The sequence below is a fragment of the Triturus cristatus genome, chromosome 6 (genome assembly GCF_964204655.1).
Source record: "Triturus cristatus chromosome 6, aTriCri1.1, whole genome shotgun sequence".
In the NCBI taxonomy this organism is placed as follows: Eukaryota; Metazoa; Chordata; class Amphibia; order Caudata; family Salamandridae; genus Triturus; species Triturus cristatus.
Window position 1 is genome coordinate 224,103,569 of NC_140589.1, and position 19,888 is coordinate 224,123,456.

Below are 19,888 nucleotides of genomic sequence, written 5' to 3' on the forward strand. Positions count from 1 at the left end.
CCTGGGTATCGACCAGGAAGAGACTAAGGTGCCTGTTCATGAATATTTCAACCAACTTCGCCGGTAGGGGAAGTCTGGCAATCGGGCGAAAGCTGTTGGGATCATTGGTAGAAAGGTTGGATTTTTTTAGCAATCGCAATATCGATGCTAATTTCCACTGTCTTGGAAAAAGACCAGTTTCAAACTTAAGATTAAATATGCTTGTGAGCCTTTTTGCAATCGGACCCGAAGCCAGTTTAGCCACCCTGCTGGGGCAAGGATCGAAAGGAGAGCCTGAGTTAATTTCCATCAAGCCTTTTTGTGTGTCTAGTGTAGAAATGGTCCGAAATTTATCAAAGGTTGGGCCAGGAACGTCCTCTGACCTAGGTCCTTCTCTGCTCATGTCCACCGAGCCAGTGCTTCCCTCACTAAAGACCCCGAAAATAACTTCCACCTTGGCCAGAAAAATTCGGCCAGGTCTTCACATAGTTGTTGGCTCGGTTGAACCGGACTTGGCTTTGGTGATGTCAACATCACCACCATCTTGAACAGTTCTTTTGCTGCATTTTTTTACTCTAAAATCCGGGCTGCAAAATAACTTTGTTTGGCAGATGCAATTACTTGTTTATAGGTCTGTAAGCTAACTGTATACGCTTTTCTGTCAACTTCTTTGTAATTGCTCCTCCAAGCGCGTTCGAGCTGCTTACAGTTAAGCTTTTGAGTCCTCAGCTCCTGCGAGTACCATGGGGCTGAGGGCTGTGCTCTTTTTGGCCGTAGTACTTTAGTCGGAGCTAGACTGTCACATGCCTGTTGTAACCAGTCCGTATAATTTTGACAGGCGCTCTCCACGTCGTCTAACATGCAATCTGCTGGGGAAGAAAGCATCTTATTCAGAGAGGCTTCCTCCACCTTATTCCAGGCTCGGATTTTTATATTGTTCTTTCGATCACTGGTTTCCATCCCAAGATTGCCTAGTCGTATTCCGAACTGAACTGCGGCATGGTCGGACCAAGCCAGAGGGAGAAGGCCCTGGAAAAGAAGATTGTTCTGATTCGAAAAAATCCCATCCAGGGTATGCCCTCCCCTGTGCGTGGGTCCTTCTACATGCTGCCTGAGATCTGCTGACATCATGAGGTCATGCAAGGCCCTGGTATCCCCATCTTCTCTTAATTCTAGGTGAAAATTAAAATCTCCCAGAACTGTAAAGGCCCGGGCGAGCAACCCCTCCTCCAGTATCGTTCCAACGGAGGCCAGGAAGGCATTCCGGATCCCCGGTGGTCTGTACACAAGACAACCCTTAAAAGATTGATGATGGGTTAAGGTAAGATTAAAAAATAGGGCTTCACAAGTATCCATAGGGATGGTTTGGAAGGATGCTTTGATGGAATGGTGATATATCACCGCCAGACCTCCGCCTTTCCTTAAGGGCCTATCCATAGTATAGGATAGAAAGTCCGGAGGGGTGGCCTTCACCATATCAGGCCCTGACGATGGATCGGTCCATGTTTCCGTTATAAAGGCTACTTTAACTTCCAGTTCCTCCATCAGTCTGGCACACTCAAGACTATGCTTGACTAGGGACCTGGCGTTTAACAAGATGCCAGCTAAAAAGAGATCCTTCTTAGTCTCAGCCTCTCCCCTTTTCCCTTTCTTAAAGGAGATAGGAATGTTAAGGATCTTTGGAATACTAGTGGCACAACCTGAGCAATAAACCGGGGAGAATAAGGGTAGATCCATCGGTGCCAAGCAAGGGCAGTTTGATGTAGTCCCCTTTCTTAGGTTCAGTAAGGTACGGGAGTCATATCTAAGAATTGTCTCGGCAATTGGGTTGAAATTGGCAGAGTTCCTGGCGCTAGGCGCTGAACTGGCGCGGACGGGCGCAGACAGGCTTGCCTTAGGCGCGCCTTCGGCGCCCCCGCTGTGCGCGTCCGCTGCACGCGTCCGCTGCACGCGTCCGCTGCGCGCTCGCGCCAGGTCGTCCCTTTATACGTAGTCAGGGAGCCTAGCCCGCTGACCTGCGTACACCCAAGATGGCGGCTAAAATCGAAAGGTCCGTCTCTTATTTCAGACGTGCCCCCCAGATTCCGCTTAAAACTACACCAGAATAAAAACAAATACAGCAATGTTGTCACATAAAATATATGGTGCAGAGTACGAAATGTGCAAAACACGCAAAACGCTCACGAGTCAATAAGTTATGCTCCCGGCTCAGGCCTCAGGAGTATCTAGATGCTGCGCGCTCGTGCCAGGTCGTCCCTTTATACGCAGTCAGGGAGCCTAGCCCGCTGACCTGCGTACACCCAAGATGGCGGCTAAAATCAAAAGGTCCGTCTCTTATTTCAGACGTGCCCCCTGGCGAGGGCGTGCGGTCTGATGAAGTCGGCGATGGTTTCCCTGAATTGTGTGCGTGGGCCCGGGGGTCTGTAGATGAGGGTTCCTCTGAGGGTGGTCTTGGGGTCAGTGTGGATCTTGAAGTGTAGGTGTTCGGCGGCGTTGAGGGTGTCATCGGAATTGGTTGTGATGCTGATGGTGTTCCTATAGATTATGGCGATTCCTCCTCCGGTTTGGTTGGCGCAGTCCCTCCGGGTGATTTTGGTGATGGCTATGGCGATGTCGGGGGCTGAGGAGGTGTTCATCCAGGTTTCCGTGAGGAAGGCGAAGTCCGGTGCTGTAGCGTCGAGGAGGTCCCAAACTTCGACGGCGTGTTTGTGGACGGAGCGGGTGTTGAGCAGGATGCACTTGAGGTGGCTGTTGATGTTGTTGTTGCCTGGTCCGGGGGGAGGGGTGCGGGTGTGGAGGCAGGTGAATTTGCAGGCTTGGCAGGTGAAGGGTCCATGGGTGCGCTTCAGGGTGGCCTGGTGGCAAAACAGACTATTGTTTGTTTCTGGTACGCATTTCACACCTATTCAAGGCTAATTACTAACTGGGAAAAGCTAGAGAACTATTGCAAATTAGCCTCCAGGAACGTCTGGCAAGGAAAAGATCACTTAAGAAAATTTACTTTTCCTTAATATTTATTACAAATCTGACTTCACCATTGAACTGGATATTTAAAAACCATTAAGAATAATCTTTGAATTATTTTCTAGCTGGTCTCATTTCTGAGTTATAGTATTAGTATTTTAACTTGGTTTGCTACATTGGACAGCTAGGCCTGCCAAACTGAAAGTAGGTTTCGGCTGCTAGTCACTGTAAGCACATTAACATTACATTTTTACACGTGATACTTTTAATTACCATGCACACTGCCGTGCGGGCTACAAGGTCTACATTGCGGTGACTTAATATTTGAAAGGGTTTATTTTGGCAGTTTTTACATTTCAACATTTAGGCTACAGTGGAGGCTTGAAGGCCTGTTTGAATTGCTGCTGTATAGCCTCTGCTATACTGAAATATTCACTTCCGACGAGTTGTCCATTTGGGTATTGCGTGATGTATAATGATCTGTTGGGCGAGGGGAGGTACAAGGTGATCATTTGTCCCTTCTCAGATCTGTTTCTGTATATTTGTCCACTCACTTTGCACTGTTGCGGTTCCTTGATTACAGCCTACTCATGCATATCAGTAACCGGGGTGGGCATTGGAGAGAGCCAGTAAATGGCTATTCTCCCTCTAGCCAAAAGTAATCCCAGGGATGCAAACTTATTGCGGTTTCTGCAACCCTTCTAAGGTGGGAGTATTCACCTCATTAACGATTGTTTACTCATCAAACTTAAATGTAGTGCCGTCACCCCCTTAAGTTTTTCCACCACCACAGCCCAATAGTTCCTCAAAGTACTGTGGATCCAAGTCATATGCAGAAATGTTTCAGACTTTACGCCACATTGCAGACACATCTCTGACCATATGAGGAAAATTCTGTGCAGTGTTAGCCGTACATTTTGTCAAATCAAAATAGTACAAATTAAATAGATCATTACTTCAGTTAGTTTACCATTTGTCAAGGTAATAGTGGACAATTTAATGGCTAGCGAGGTAAAGTTGCTGTAGAGCTAATTTTGTTTACATAGTGATCAGAAGAGGTAAGTTTGGAGAAGTAGTGTTATGTCCCCCACATGCTTGTTGGTATTTGTACTGCTTTCTGTTTGAACTGCCTTTCTTTCTTTCACTGTCATTTGTACTGTATTTTGTCCCAATTGTTGTTCTGTGGTCGTTTCTGTGCCTCTTGCCTTCTATTCCCTAACGTTTTTCCCGCCGCTGCGTCCCCTGCCGCCCCGCACCACCGCTCACCCATTCGTCCGCTCCCCCCTTCCAGCTGCTCCTCCCCCCCACCTCCCTTTCTTATCGCGGGTGCTGCGCGTTGAAGAGAGCGACCCTTGACCCTGTTTCCAGGCAGGTCACTCCCCATGCCGCGCAGCTCCACCTGTCCGCGCCCGTGCTCTGTTCCCAACTGCCGCTGCTGCTGACCAGGTTCAAGGCCCGCCTCCACCCGCAGGCTACCACCTGCGCCTCATCCCTGGTGGCCAGTGGTAGGCCGTAGGTCTGCTTTCTGGTATCTGTACTGATTCTGTTTAAATTACTTTTCTTATTTTTTCACTGTCATTTGTACTGCATTTTGTTTCAATTGTTGCTCTGTGATCGTTTCTGTGCCTCTTGCCACTATTCCCTCCCGTTTTGCCTGCCGCTGTGTCCCCTGCGGCCCGCCCCCCAGCTCGTCCATTCTTCCGCTCCCCCTCCCAGCTGCTCCTCCCTCCCACCTCCCCTTCTTGTGGTGGGTGTGCCTAAGGCAAGCCCGTCTGCACCTGGTCCGCGCCGAGTGCCAGAATCCCTGGTCCCCGCGACCGCCACAACACCAGACATTGCTACGATGCCAGCACCCTCCTCGCACTCAACACCAGACGATCACGCACCTGCTGCCTGGCCGCCCCGAAGCGCACCCAAGGACCCTTCTCCTGCCGAAACTGCAGCTTCACCAGTATCCGGCCCGCCAACCCACCGTCCAGGAAAGAACCCAACCACCTCAGTTGCATTCTTCTCGAAACCCGCTCCGCCTGCAAACACGCCGTTGAACTCTGGGACCTACTCAACTCAACCTCCCCAGATGTCGCCTTCCTGACAGAGACCTGGCTGAACCCCTCTTCGGCACCCGACATCGCCATAGCCGTCCCGGAAGGCTACAAGATCACCCGCAGGGACCGCACCAACAGAGTAGGCGGAGGAATCGCCATCGTCCACAGAAACACTCCGAGTCTCGACCAACACCGATGACACCCTCAGCACTGCTGAACACCTGCACTTCCAGATCCACACCGACCCCCCAACACCACCCTCAGAGGAACCCTAGTCTACAGACTCCCCGGACCCCAACAACAGTTCAGCGACTCCATCGCTGACTACGTCAGCACACACGCCCTCGCCTCCATGGACTACATCCTCCTCGGGGACCTGAACTTCCACATCGAGAACAACGACGACACCTACTCCACCACCCTGATCGACAACCTCGGACTCAGACAACTCGTCACAACACCTACCCACTCTGCCGGCCACACGCTTGACTCCATCTTCTCCGCAAGCTCGCACGTCCCCTTCAGCCACACCACGGAACTCCACTGGACCGACCATCGCTGCATCCACTTCACCTTTCGGAAAACCACCACACCCAACAGATGCCAACACCCTCACCCCGCTCAAGAAACCCCCCAACAACCACACCAGCAAGAAAGCCAGCTGGTTCACTGAAGACCTCCAGGCCTCCAAGCAAACCTGCCGAAAGCTAGAGAGGGACTGGCACCGTGAACGATCACCGGGCAGCTACGCAACCCACAAGAACGCCACTCGCAGACACCATCACCTCATCAGATCTGCCAAAAGAGCCTCCTTCAAAGACCGCCTAGACAACGCACACAACAGCAAAGAGCTCTTCAACATCGTGAAGGAACTCTCCAACCCCAGCTCCAACTCCGACATCCCACCTTCGCAAGACCTGTGCGACTCGCTGGCCACCTTCTTCCACCGCAAGATCGCAGACATTCATGACAGCTTCAACGCCACGATCGTCCCGACAACCACTGAGACCTCCGCCCCCACGACCACCATCCGTACCAACCGCCTGCTCTCCTGGACCAACATAAACGACGACAACACCATCAAGATCATGAACAACATCCACTCCGGTTCTCCGTCAGACCCATGCCCACACCACATCTTCAAGAAAGCCAGCACCGCCATTGCACCCCATCTCTGGAAAGCCATCAACATTTCCTTTGAGACAGCAACCTTACCGGAGAGCTGGAAGCATGCCGGGATCAACGCCTTACTCAAAAAACCCAAGGCCGACCCCAAGAACTTCCGGCCCATCTCTCTGCTCCTGTTCCCGGCGAAGGTCATCGAGAAGAACGTCAACAAACAACTGGCCTGCTACCTCGAGGAGAACAGCATCCTGGACCCGTCCCAGTCTGGGTTCCGCAGCAACCACAGCACCGAAACTGTCCTCATCGCCGCCACCGATGACATCAGGACCCTACTAGACATGGGAGAAACCGCGGCCCTCATCCTCCTGGACCTGTTAGCCGCCTTCGACACAGTCTGCCTACACACACTGCGCACACGTCTCCACGACGCCGGGATCCAAGAGAAGGCCCTGGACTGGACCACCTCCTTCCTCTCCGGCAGAACACAGAGCGTCCCCCTCCCTCCCTTCCACTCCGAAGCCACCAAGATCATCTGCGGCATTCCCCAGGGCTCATCCCTCAGCCCAACGCTGTTTAACATCTACATGGCACCACTCGCCCACGTCGCCCGACTGCACAACCTCAACATCCTCTCCTATGCCGATGACACCCATCTGATCCTCTCCCTTACCAAGGACCCCCACACCGCCAAAGCCAACCGCCACGAAGGAATGACGGCCGTTGCCGAATGGATGAGGAACAGCCGTTTGAAGTTGAACTTGGACAAGACTGAGGTCCTCATCCTCGGGTCTACCCACTCGGCCTGGGACGACTCCTGGTGGCTGACCACACTGGGAACTGCTCCAACACCCACCGACCACGCACGCAACCTAGGGTTCTTCCTCAACTCCACCCTCTCCATGACTAAGCAGGTCAACGCCGTCTCTTCCTCCTGCTTCAACACCCTCCGCATGCTCCACAAGTGGATCCCCACCGAAATGAGAATAACGTTCACCCAGGCCCTAGTCAGCAGCAGGTTGGACTACGGAAACGCCCTCTACACTGGAGCCTCGGCCAAACTCCTGAAACTGCTTCAACGCATCCAGAACGCCTCTGCACGCCTGATCCTCGACATCCCTCGGCGCAGCCACATCACACCCCACCTGAGAAACCTGCACTGGCTCCCAGTCACCAAGAGGATAACCTTCAAGCTCCTCACCCACACACACAAGGCTCTCCACAACACCGGACCAGCGTACCTCAACAGACGACGCAGCTTCTACACCCCCACCTGCCAGCTTCGCTCCGCCGACCTCGCCATCTCCTCAGTCCCCTGCATCCGAAGAGTGACCTCCGGTGGCAGATCGTTCTCCCACCTCGCCGCCAAGACCTGGAACACCCTCCCCATCCACCTACGGCAGACCCAAGACCTGCTTTCCTTCAGAAGACTCATTCGAGCACTAGCAGCACTTTCCCCTCTTCATACCCCCCCCCCCCCTCAGCACCTTGAAACGCGCACAGGTATGTAGTGCGCTTTACAAATGCTATGATTGATTGATTGATTTAGGATCACAACTAATAGTTATCTGTACGTTTGATGGTCCGTAGTATCGAAATGTAACTTTTGTTTTGCAAGGAGTACCCCAAGAACCTGCTCCAGGTATTTGTGGAGGGATATGAAGTACCTTCAGACTAGTATTTTAAATCTGAGTGGCTTATATTTTAGTTTAGTTTCTCTATCCTTGTGTGTTTGCGCACTGATACTTTCATGAGCAACTGAGTAATGCTTTTTTAGTCATGATTTCAAGGAGTGGTCTTTTTTTCAGAACTTGGTCTCTTATGTTTTTTCTAGAAGGTCTCATCTCAGTACTGGGGTGGTTTCCTTAGCCTGAGCACTGTCTGCACCGCCTAGTCCTTGAACCATAAGTTTTATTGAGTTGAAAGGCAGACTCCTACTACATCCTCATTTTCCAGTTGAGGTGCTTTAAATCTGTTCTGGTTAATTTCCTTTCTTCTATAGACTTGCAAAGTGGCATAACATTCCTTCTCGTATTGCAGCTGAGCCATGCGGGGAAATCGCACCAAGCAAGTGACCAGCGCGATTCAAATTAAAACATTTATCAACTTTGGTTACAATAGCTCAACATCAGCGACACACCAGATGTGTGGTACGAACATGCAGTGCAAGCCAAGGGAAGCAGATTGGCCTTCTAAACAGTCTCATCACCAGTATGATTGGCTCACCCAGTTGCATACATTTGGTTTAGTGACACAATGTATCACCTATTGAAACTAACATATACAGCTTTTCTGTCGAACACATAGAAGTTTTGACTTCCACAGCTTAGGCCCACAATACCTGCATTTTAGAGTTTGCTTACTATTGAGGGCCTTCAATTTAAAGGTGTCCAAATTTGAATGCCAGATAACCTGGTATTGGATATTTTTATCATTGTTGAGTTAATGAATTGGCAATGATATCCATGTGAATAACATTTGATGAAATGTCTTTGTATTTGATTACTTGTACATTTCAAGTAAATTAATTGTTTTTCATCTTTTGTTTAGAAGCCAAAGAAACCCCCACCACCAGCTAAAAGCGCAGGTCAGTAAAAGATTTTCCTAATAGAGTGGGCACACCAAATGTAAGAATATTTTAGTTTCAAATAAATAAGTATGATGTAGTGTTGTTCCCGATTGTAGCAGTTTTGTATTATATTTATTTTGTTTAAGTATTTGAGAATTTATTTGCCTGTGACTTGATCATTTGATAACCTGGTATTTGTAATTTTGAGCACTAAACCTGTTTATTGAGAAATATCTCCTAGAAATACATATTTATTCCTATCAACAATCTCCAATTTTTCGTTAACTTCACATTATTACCAGAAGACATTGAACTATATTAAGTCACTCTTCCTAACAATTTTGATATCACCCTGTATGTGCCACTCAAAGGCATTTCTCACCTTGTGTGTCTGGGTTAATGTCTGTGTATCGTCTGAACAATTGTTGTATGTCATGTTCTCCCATCAGTTCTGCAGATAGTCCAGCTAGCTGCAAGTCACTTAATTGCGACTGAAGTCCAAACTCCCAGCACACAAAGATGTGTACTTCTCAGATTATCCAGAATTCCAAGTCTGTTTCACAATACTGTCCACTGTATACAGCAAATTTCTTGACAGTATATAGTTCATCCACGATCATTTTAAATTCCTTCACCTGATATTGTAGTATCGGCACTCTGTCAGATTTGCTTTTTGCTATTATTTGCCGATCCACTCTAATTACCTTCTTGTTTCGATTGACAATTGTGTCCTCCTCTGCCATTGATGCAGTCTCTAGATTTTCAATGTTAAGTCTGAAGTCGTTTCACCTCTCTGCTTATCTTTAGGGAAGCCCTTGGGCATCTCTTTCTGTCATTTTGCATTCACTTCATCATTAAGTGTTGAAAAAAAGAATAAGTCTTTGTTTTCCAATTTTCTATAATCAGTCCTAAATGGAGTGTTAAAGCACATCTTATTGCTTCAAGTTAATGGTTTTGGGGCCGCAGTCTAACTCACACAGCTGCTGACGCGGGGAGTCACCATTGGGCCACCATCAGGATGGTAGTTCAAACCCACAGTTGGCTAAGCACATCCGTTCCCCTACATGGGATGGGGCCACACTCTAAGTCTGGGGGTCAAAATATTACCTCCCCTGGCATCATTGGCTGTTTGGCCACAATCCAGAGGCACTAACAGCAAGTCAGCTGCTAACCTGGTTGCATTGCTGGCCGCCTCTATCCAGTACCTCCAAATCTCTCATCCCAACTTTCTCTGGGCTGATGCATGCCTCATCCAGGTGGCTGGGTTGTTCATAGGAATTCCACTGCCAGTGCCACCCACCAGAGTGCATGAAGTGCAAATAGTTTTTCTGACTTGAGGAGTTTTGTGGGGGGTATGGGCATAGCAAGATGTCCATGGGAGCAGCAATTCATATTTGTGCACTACTGAGGGTACCGTAGTAGCTTCGGCTAGATGAACATACCGTTTGAGAGCAGGCAGCGGTGGCTGCTAGTGAGGGCCAGCCCTCTTGTTTGTCATGTCTCGTACTCGTGCCTGCAGGATGATTTCTTTTTAATTACGTTACACTTTTTAATAATTATAACACAATCAGTGCATGGTGGAAAAGGTCCTGTTGTGATAAAAACCATAACTTTAAGCATGGAAATTCGGTCAAAATGTTACTCTTACTGGAGAATGGATATAGCCGCACCCGGCTCCTGTCAAACTCTACTCCTCGGTGCACAGCTGCTTCTCTCCTAACTCTCACTTCATCACTAAACTCACCCATGCAAATATTCTCCTTACCCACAGACTCTTGCATACCGGCATGTTCAAGCACCACAACAGCGCCCAATACTTAAACTTTGCTCATGGCAGTAAAGAGCTTTATCTGAAAGAAACACGTTAGTTAGATTCCTCACCTTAGAATATCCCCAGGCGTCAGACTGGATCCGGAAGATTTTTCGTCAGCAATACCCCTTGCGCGTCGCTAGGCGTCGTCTGCGGCTCCGCGTCCGTCGTCGGCGTCGTGCGCCGGAATGACGTCGTCGGAGTACTTAGACGCCGCCCTCGCGCGCTGAGGTCAGCTCTTCTTTTTTCCGCGCCAGTAAGCGCAAATCCGCTACCCCATTAGTCAATTTTTGACTAACTTTTTTGATCCTTTTTGATCTTGTCTCGACTCCGGTGCCGGTAGGATGCCTGGTTTTAAAGCCTGTGCTGACTGTAGCCGCTTGATGTCGGTTACGGACCATCACCGCCGGTGCCTTTACTGCTTGGGCCTCGACCACGACGCGGAGTCGTGCTCGGACTGCAAGACCCTGACCTTGAAGGCTAGACGGGAGCGGTCCCGTAAGCTTCTCGAGATTCGCCACTCGGCTCCGCGCGCCTCTCGATCCCGGTCCAGGAGGAGGTCCAAGGATCGGTCGCGGAGCCGCAGCCGACGTCACCATCGGTCGTCGGGATCCAAGTCTTCGGGTAAGTCTAAGCATTCCAAGAAGTCCGAGGCGACACCCCTCTTCGGACTCCCCTCGCTGGTCGCGCGACTCGGCCGAGGGTCAGGGTGGTTCCACCCCCGCGGCTCCGGCGGCGCCGCAGGCGCCGCGCAAGTCCCCATACCCTCTGGTCCCTGGGACTGACGCGACGCTGGCGGAAGTCAGTGCCTTCCTCTCGGCCATGAGGAGCCTGGCTCCGCCGTCGACGCCTGCTGGCGCGCCTTCGGGCCCCGCGGACCCGAATGGGCTGCCTTGCCTGCCGGTGGCTCCGGCCCAGGTGCCGTTGACGGCTCTGGCCTCGACGCCGCAAGCGCCCGAGGGACCCGTTCCCGAGTCCCCGCCGACGCCGGTCGACCTCGTAACGCCTCCTCTGCCGGCGTCGACACCGGTACCACCCCCGACGCCGACGTCGACTCCGCTCGACGTCGAGCCCCAGTTCAGCCCCACTCCGGGCCCGGCGCCGGTACGGCGTCGATAGACGCCGCGTTCGGCGCCGCTGGAGACACATTATGTCTATCGCCCGGCTCCGTTCCTTCCTCCTGTATACCAGGAATCTGATGATGGGACAACTGGGAGGGATCCGAGGATCCTATGGCCCTTTAGGCTCAAATGTCACAGGACTGGGCAGATGAACTGGGGGAGGCCAGTGGCCTGGATACCTCTCCAGATACTGGATTAGTCTCTCCTCCGACTGTGGCTTCGGAGGAGGGCGCTGCTTTCTCTGTGGTGCTGCGCAAGGCGGCCACAACCCTTGGCCTCGAGCTGCCTGCCGTGGCTGTGAGGACTAACGTCCTTACTGAGGTGCTTCAGTCTGCAGCAAGCTCCACTGAGCCTCTGCTGCAATTCAATGAGGCCCCCATTGACGTTCTGCAGGGCACCTGGTCCAAGCCCTCCACAGTTCCTCCTGTGGACAGGAATGTCGCCAGGCGCCACCGCCCTGCTCCGGGCGACCCCAGTTTTCTGTCCCAACACCCTACCCCTGAGAGCCTGGTTATCGAGGCCTCTATCTCCCAATCCTCCTTCCCGACCGCCCCGCCGGACCGGGATTCCAAGAGACTGGAACAGTTTGGCAAGAAGCTGTTCTCCTCCCTTAGTTTGGGCCTGCGGTCTTTGAACACCGCCTGTCTCTTGGACAGTTATTCCCACTCTCTGTGGGATGCGGTCGAGGACGTGCTGCCCCTGTGTCCGGAGGAGGTCCGGACACGACTTACCCAGGCTCTGGCCGATGGGAGGGATGCAGTGCGACATGCTATCCGATGTGGGCTTGACACTACGGACTCGCTGGGTAGGGCCATTTCTACCACAGTGGCGCTTCGACGTCACGCCTGGCTGCGGTCCACGTCATTTTCGGGCGATGTCCAGAGCACTCTCATGGACATGCCCTTTGATGGCACTCGCCTCTTTGGCGAGAAAGCGGACAGTGCGCTGAATCGCTTTAAGGACTCCCGGGCCACGGCCAAGTCCTTGGGCCTCTCGGCCCCGCGGTCGCAAACTTCCGCCTTTCGCGGCCAAGGAAGGGGTGCCTCCTCACGTGCGCCTAGCCACCAGCCGCAGAACCAACCTGCGTGCGGACGTGGTTTCCGCCGAGGCGGTTCTGGAGGACGACGAGGTCAGCCCACATCCACCCCGGCAGCATCCGCCTCAAAGCCTTCCTAGTCCGAGCTTTCAGGCCCAATCCACGCCAGTGGGCGGCAGAGTTCGCCATCACCTGCTCCACTGGCGGTCCATCACATCGGACAGGTGGGTGCTGCAAATCGTCCGAAGGGGGCTACTCCCTCCCCTTCGAGACGACCCCTCCAGCCATGCCACCGCAGCACCACCGTATCTCGGGGGATCATTTGAATCTTCTCCACGAGGAAGTTTCGGCCCTCTTGGCCAAGGGGGCCGTCGAGCGCGTTCCGAGCCCAGAAGTAGGTCGTGGTTGTTATTCCCACTACTTTCTGATTCCCAAGAAGGGCAAAGGGGGCCTACGCCCTATCTTGGACCTCCGGAACGTCAATGCCTTCCTCCGGAAGGAAAGGTTCAAGATGTTAACTTTGGCTCAGGTTCTAGCTGCCCTAGACCCCTGAGACTGGATGGTAGCGTTGGACTTGCAGGACGCATATTTCCACATCCCCGTCCTGCCGGCCCACCGGCGTTACCTGCGGTTCACGGTGGGCCAAGAGCACTTTCAGTTTACCGTGCTCCCCTTCGGCCTCACCAGTGCCCCTCAGGTGTTCACGAAAGTGATGGCGGTGGTCGCAGCTCATCTGCGCAGATCCGGGGTTCCAGTCTTCCCCTATCTCGACGACTGGTTGTTGAAGGCGGGCTCGCCCCAGACAGTCGTCTCCCACCTCCAGACTACGGCGGATCTCCTGCATTTGCTGGGATTTTCCATCAACGTGCCGAAGTCACACCTGAGTCCCTCTCAGAAGCTCCTCTTTATCGGAGCGGTTCTCGATTCGGCGCAGTTCCGGGTCCATCCACCGGAACAGCGGGTCCGGGATATACAGGCCCTGATTCCCATCTTTCGGCCTCTATCCTGGGTTTCGGTCAGGCTAGTGTTGCAGCTTCTGGGGCTGATGGCCTCCTGCATCCTACTAGATCATCACGCCAGGCGGCGCATGCGGGCTCTGCAGTGGGACCTGAAGTTTCAGTGGGCCCAGCATCACGGCAACCTGTCCGACCATGTCTTGATCTCGGAGGACACTGCACAGCAGTTGCAGTGGTGGCTCACGGACCGCGATTGGGTCAAGGGCAAGAGCCTCTCCCTTCCCCAACCGGAGCATGTCGTAGTGACTGATGCGTCCCTCCTGGGATGGGGTGGCCATATGGGAGAGGCGGAGATCAGAGGCCTCTGGTCTCCGGCGGAGTCTCGTCTCCACATCAACCTGTTGGAGTTGAGAGCGATTCGACTTGCACTGAAAGCCTTCCTTCCCTCTGTCAGGGGAAGTGTCGTGCAGGTGTTCACGGACAACACCACCGCCATGTGGTATTGCAACAAACAGGGCGGGGTTGGGTCGTGGACCCTTTGTTAGGAGGCTCTGCGCCTCTGGACGTGGCTGGAACACCAGGGCGTCACCCTAGTGGTTCAACATCTGGCGGGCTCTCTGAACGCCACAGCAGACAAACTCAGCCGCCGGTGCATGATGGATCACGAATGGCGTCTGAACTCCGAAGTGGCGCAAGGTCTCTTTCAGCAATGGGGAGAGCCTTGGTTAGATCTATTCGCCACCGAAGAGAACGCGCAATGTCAGCAGTTCTGCGCGTTGGAATTTCCAAGGCGGCACTCGCTCGGCGACGCTTTTCGTCACGAGTGGAGTTGCGGTCTGTTGTACGCCTTTCCGCCTATACCACTTCTGCCCAGAGTGCTGAAGAAGATCCGGCACGACCGGGCCCAAGTCATCTTGGTGGCTCCGGATTGGGCACGAAGGTACTGGTATCCCGAGCTACTCAGTATGTTGACCGATCCTCCGATACGTCTGCCCCTTCGGGAGGATCTTCTGTCGCAGCAGCAGGGGACGGTCCTCCACCTGAACCTGTCCAGCCTCCACCTCCATGCGTGGAGATTGAGCGGCGGCAGTTGATGCCATTTGACTTGCCTCCTGAAGTCTGTGATATCATTCTGGCAGCCAGGCGTCCCTCCACAAAGACGGTATACGCCTGCCGGTGGAACAAATTTGTGGCATGGTGCACAGCAAAGGCTGTGGATCCCCTTTCCGCCCCTCTTTCTGAGGTTCTACTGTTTCTTCTTTCTTTGGCCCGGCAGGGCTCTGCCCTGGGCACCTTGAAAGGTTATCTTGCTGCCATCTCTGCCTTCTTGCGGCTTCCTGATCAGCCTTCTCTTTTCAAGTCCCCTGTAGTTACACGCTTTCTAAAAGGCATTACTCACACGTTCCCTCCTGTCCCTTTTGTAATGCCTCAGTGGGACTTGAATCTTGTTCTCACATTTCTAATGTGCGCTCCCTTTGAGCCTCTTCATAATTGTCCTCTTCGTCTGCTGACGCTTAAGACTGCTTTTCTGGTAGCCATCACCTCGGCTAGACGGTTGAGTGAGCTCCAGGCTTGATCTTCAAAGCCTCCTTTTCTCTCTGTTCATCCGGACAAGGTTGTCCTTCGGCCTCGTCCCTCCTTTCTTCCGAAAGTGGTGACTCCATTTCATCTTGGGCAGTCTGTCACCTTGCCCACCTTCTTTCCGCCTCCGCATCCTTCCAAAGAGGAAGAGAGGCTCCACCGTCTTGACCCAAAACTTGCGCTCTCCTTTTATTTGGACCGCACAAAGCAGTTCCGGGTGGACGACCAACTTTTCGTTGGATACGTGGGTGCTAAGAAGGGGAAAGCTGTGCACAAACGGACCATCTCTCGGTGGGTCGTTTTGTGCATCAAAATGTGTTACTCCTTGGCAAAAAAGGACCCTCCTGTTGGGCTGCGCGCCCATTCTACTCGGGCCACAGCGGCTACTACTGCTTTGGGACGGGGTGTCCCTTTGCAGGCCATCTGTCAGGCGGCGACGTGGGCTTCGCTACACACGTTTGCCAGACATTATTGCCTTGACAGCCAAGTCCGGAGGGATGGCTTCTTTGGCCGTTCTGTCCTCCAGGACTTTCTGGTGTGATCTTGGTTCGCAGACCCACCACCGGGGATGGTATTGCTTGGGTATCTATTCTAAGGTGAGGAATCTAACTAACGGGTTTCTTTCAGATGAACAAGTTACTTACCTTCGGTAACGATGTATCTGTAAGAAACATTAGTTAGTTAGATTCCTCACCGACCCACCCATCCTCCCCGTTCTGCGAACTGACATCTAGGGTTAAGGTTATCCTTTTCAGGCCCCTAGATTTTCTTTTTGGCACCAGTGTCGGTCTTTGCATGGCTCTGCGTTCCTGGCGCGGAAAGCTATGTACAAGAACTGACGTCAGCGCGCGAGGACGGCGTCTAAGTACTCCGACGTCATTCCGGCGCACGACGCCGACGACGGACGCGGAGCCGCAGACGACGCCTAGCGACGCGCAAGGGGTATTGCTGACGAAAAATCTTCCGGATCCAGTCTGACGCCTGGGGATATTCTAAGGTGAGGAATCTAACTAACTAATGTTTCTTACAGATACATCGTTACCGAAGGTAAGTAACTTGTTCATCTTGCTCAAAAAAAAAAAATCATTACAAAATTCGGTATTCGGTTTTTCATTTCCTTTGCCTTTAATTGTCAGGAACATGTTTCAAATTTAAAATGGCTTTTTATGCCTCTTGTATGGGGAAGGTTTCAGGGCTCACTTCTCTGATCATTTGGGTGCGGAGTTACCTCTCCTTTTTTTTTTTTTTCCTCCTAAAGTCCACTGTTTCACAACATTCAGGAGTAGCAGCTATGTGATGCTATCTACAGTACCAGCATGACCTTGCTATGCCTGGTTCTTTGATCAGCTTCCCCTATTTAAAATTAGGTGTCTGAATAACAATTAGGACACTTGTTCAAAGTGTGATACATTTGGCTTAGAAGCTCTAAATAACGTTTCTCCTTTTGTTTACTTGGCAAATGACCAAAGGGAAGCTGGAGGTGCTCAGGGCCTGAGCATGATTGCAAAATAGGCCCCTCTCCTCAAGTCATTGCTAATAAACCAGACCATATCTTATTAGGAATGGTCTGCGGTTCGTATTATGAATGTGCAGTCTTCTCACCAAGTTGGAACATAACTTGAACGGAGTTGAACTCTGTTTATTGGTAAGAAAATCTTCATGGAATAGTAGAAGTCCCGGCAGTCTTACACTGTTACATATCTAGATTATTTTACCCAAAAACACTAGGCAATTTTAAAATGACATTTTTGTCCTTATAAGATTTTTTTTTTTAATCTTTTCATTTTGGAGTGTTGAATTGTGAGGTCACCTAGAGTTCCAGTTACCCATTGGGTACAACAGTAAAGCGTTTTTTTATGATCTAACATGCAGTATTTATGTTTATTCCCCATTCAGATTAATCTAGTAATATGGGTAAATAAAAAAACACTTTGCGCATGTGATGGTTTTTTAAACCCTCTTTCCAAAGAAGTACCTAGAGATAAATCTGAAATTGTGGCCCTGAAAGCCAATAATTGTAATGAAATCCTTTCAGTACTTTGCATGCTGCATGAGAATCATCTAGGCTAGTTTTGACATTTATTGATTGGGTGTACAAAATGTAATATGATTTGGTATTGTTCACTTTAACAAGGTTTACTCTGAAACAAATCCTTAAGCATTTTTATGTATAATGGGACGGATACAAGATATTTTTAGAATTCAGATGTGGTTGCTAAGTAAATGAATTCAACCTAAATTGTTTCATAGAGCCTTTATGGTTTTAACAATTAATGTGATCATGAGCTCGATTATGGAATGTTTCTGCAAACTAATTGTACATATACATGCAAAAGGTTAAAAAAAATGTTTTATATGCTGTGAGCTATCTAAAAAAACTAAAAAATATTTCCCTCTCTAGCTCCAAAGCCAGAACTCCGTATTGGGGAGAAGAAACCTCTTCCTCCTCGATTGGAAGAAAAAGGTGAGCGTTTATTGAACTGTGCGGAAGTATGAAATAACTTTTTTATTGACATACAATAGGTTCTAGCATGCAATAATTGTTCAAGGTGTACACGTTAAAATAGATCAAAGTTATAGCATGAAAAATGTCACTATTATCATGTAGGATTCTTAGTATGCGTTACTAGAAAGCATACAAAATTGCTTCAGATTTGCTGCCAAATATTCTGCAGATGCGGACTCTTTGTTCCCACAATAATAAGCCAAATAGAAACTACTGAGGAAGTCTTAAAATATAGTTGGGTTCCGATGTAGTGCACCATTTGTGCAATACTGAAGGCCTCCGTTTTTATGGCAACAAAGCAGTGTTGTAGGCATAGCAGTGATAAGTGCACTGGGAAACGTTATGTCAGATGCTATTGATCTGATTTAGTTTATTATGAAAAGTTACAAAAAAGTTATTTGGCCTTAATGTGAAATGCATTTGTTAAAGCCAGTAGGCCTTTAATTGTGGATTGTTATTACACTGTGCAGAAGGCTTGACAGTGCTATTTTGTTATGTGTAATCTCATACGTTAACTTTGGAAGCAAGATAATAACTGCTTAAGTCAGGTAGCAAATGCCACACCCTTGTAAAAAAGAAACAATTACATAAAGGGCCTTTGACCAACCCTGTAGTGTCTGTTAAAATGTCATTCTCATTCTGCTTCTCCGAGTGACAACATTCTACGTGGGGACAATGGTTAGCATATTTTTCTGCCGCTGACTCCATCGCCCTGTGAATAATTAAATTTAGGCTCATCGTGTGCATACCCATTTGAAAAGTAGTGTGCTTCATTTTCTTGGCTGGTGGCCAGACCTTTACTTTCCTATTTATTCCTTTTTAAGATCCTATTTTCTTAATTTTGTTCCCCATTTTTTGAGCAGCTTGCAGCTCGCCACACTGAGATGCTTACGTTCTCCTCGTTTAATCTGTACTGTGCTGCATCCAGTCCAGCCACTGTTTCTAAACTGTACAACCATTTTAGAATGGTATAGGGTATCATTGTTTTACTGTTTTACATTGGCCACACAGTTTAAAAACATTATGTTGACCAACTTGTCGTAGTACAACAGTGATGCACTATAATCTTTAGCCCCCCACCCCCATGGGAGTTAGCTGAGAACCTTAAATTTGAGCAATACTGTGCATACTGTATCATTATTTTTACTACTCCAAGAGGATAAACACATTGCTTCTAAATGTGGTAGCTAAGTTGGAACTTTAAAACAATGGTACACTACCTCAAGGTCATAGAATGGTGGCCACATGCTACTGTGTTTAATTTTAATTTTGTATTCCAAATATGTGCTTGCCAAGTAGAAGTGATATTGTGTTTTCTCTTTTATATTTCTATTTGAATTTGTCTTCCATATGCTTGTGGGAATTTGTGTAGATATTTTGTTGTGGATGGGTGATTGAGTAATGAGAAGAATAAGTCTGTGCGCTGGAGAATGGATGTATAAGTGCAAGAGTGACTACATGTATGATGACCTTTTGAGTGTCTATACTCATTGGTTACAGAAAAGACACTTCCAGTTATTAGCCTGGCCTGTTGGCATTGCCAGTGCCTGTAGAGTGCTCCGACACTTTCAGACCGAACCCCACCTTCTGATAAATACATTCGATGACACGTCTTACTCTGTGTTGGCTTTCAACACACTTTGTGATGTAGCCAACTCTTCAGGTTCTACTATGTTTTAAAACCTCCTAGCTGTAAAGATAAAATCAACAGTAAAAAGGTAACAATCAAAAATCGAGCCAAGCTCCCCTAGGAGTATGGGAAGTACTGTGTTTTCTTTTCTTGTGGTCTAGGAGCAGGAATGTGTTACTTGCATTTACTCATTAGAATTAATGTTATTTGAGGTTACATTACAAGTATGCTCTACGTTCTATTGCTACAAAACTCACTTTAAGCACTTGTGACACTCGGAGTAGTGAAGGCTCCAGTCAGTGTATTCCAGGAGTTGAATGGCCTTCAAGACTCAGATTCAGTATGACAAAACCAATAACACATTCTGTATCTTCAATGTCCAATCAGAGGACTTTTTATTAACAGCTGAGTAAATAATGCACTTAAACTATGATAAACAAAGGACCTTCTCCGCCCAAGTTACAGCCCCAAATGTCAGCTTAGCTCTCTTGTTGTAGTTCATTGAGCCCTCTGTCCAGTGTTATGGTATGGGTATGCTTTTGGTCTTTCCAGAACTGTTTGTCACTCTT

General features: G+C 49.7%; 1 protein-coding gene across 1 annotated transcript in view; it reads left to right on the forward strand.

The window, feature by feature from the left end:
• The window catches only part of CD2AP (CD2 associated protein), a 597,230-nt gene that overhangs the window by 331,504 nt on the left and 245,838 nt on the right, over nucleotides 1–19,888 (forward strand). The window contains exons 11-12 of the mRNA XM_085610578.1: nucleotides 8,661–8,697; nucleotides 17,585–17,647. Of these exons, the coding sequence (XP_085466704.1) occupies nucleotides 8,661–8,697; nucleotides 17,585–17,647 (100 nt within the window). The remainder of the gene's footprint in view (nucleotides 1–8,660; nucleotides 8,698–17,584; nucleotides 17,648–19,888) is intronic.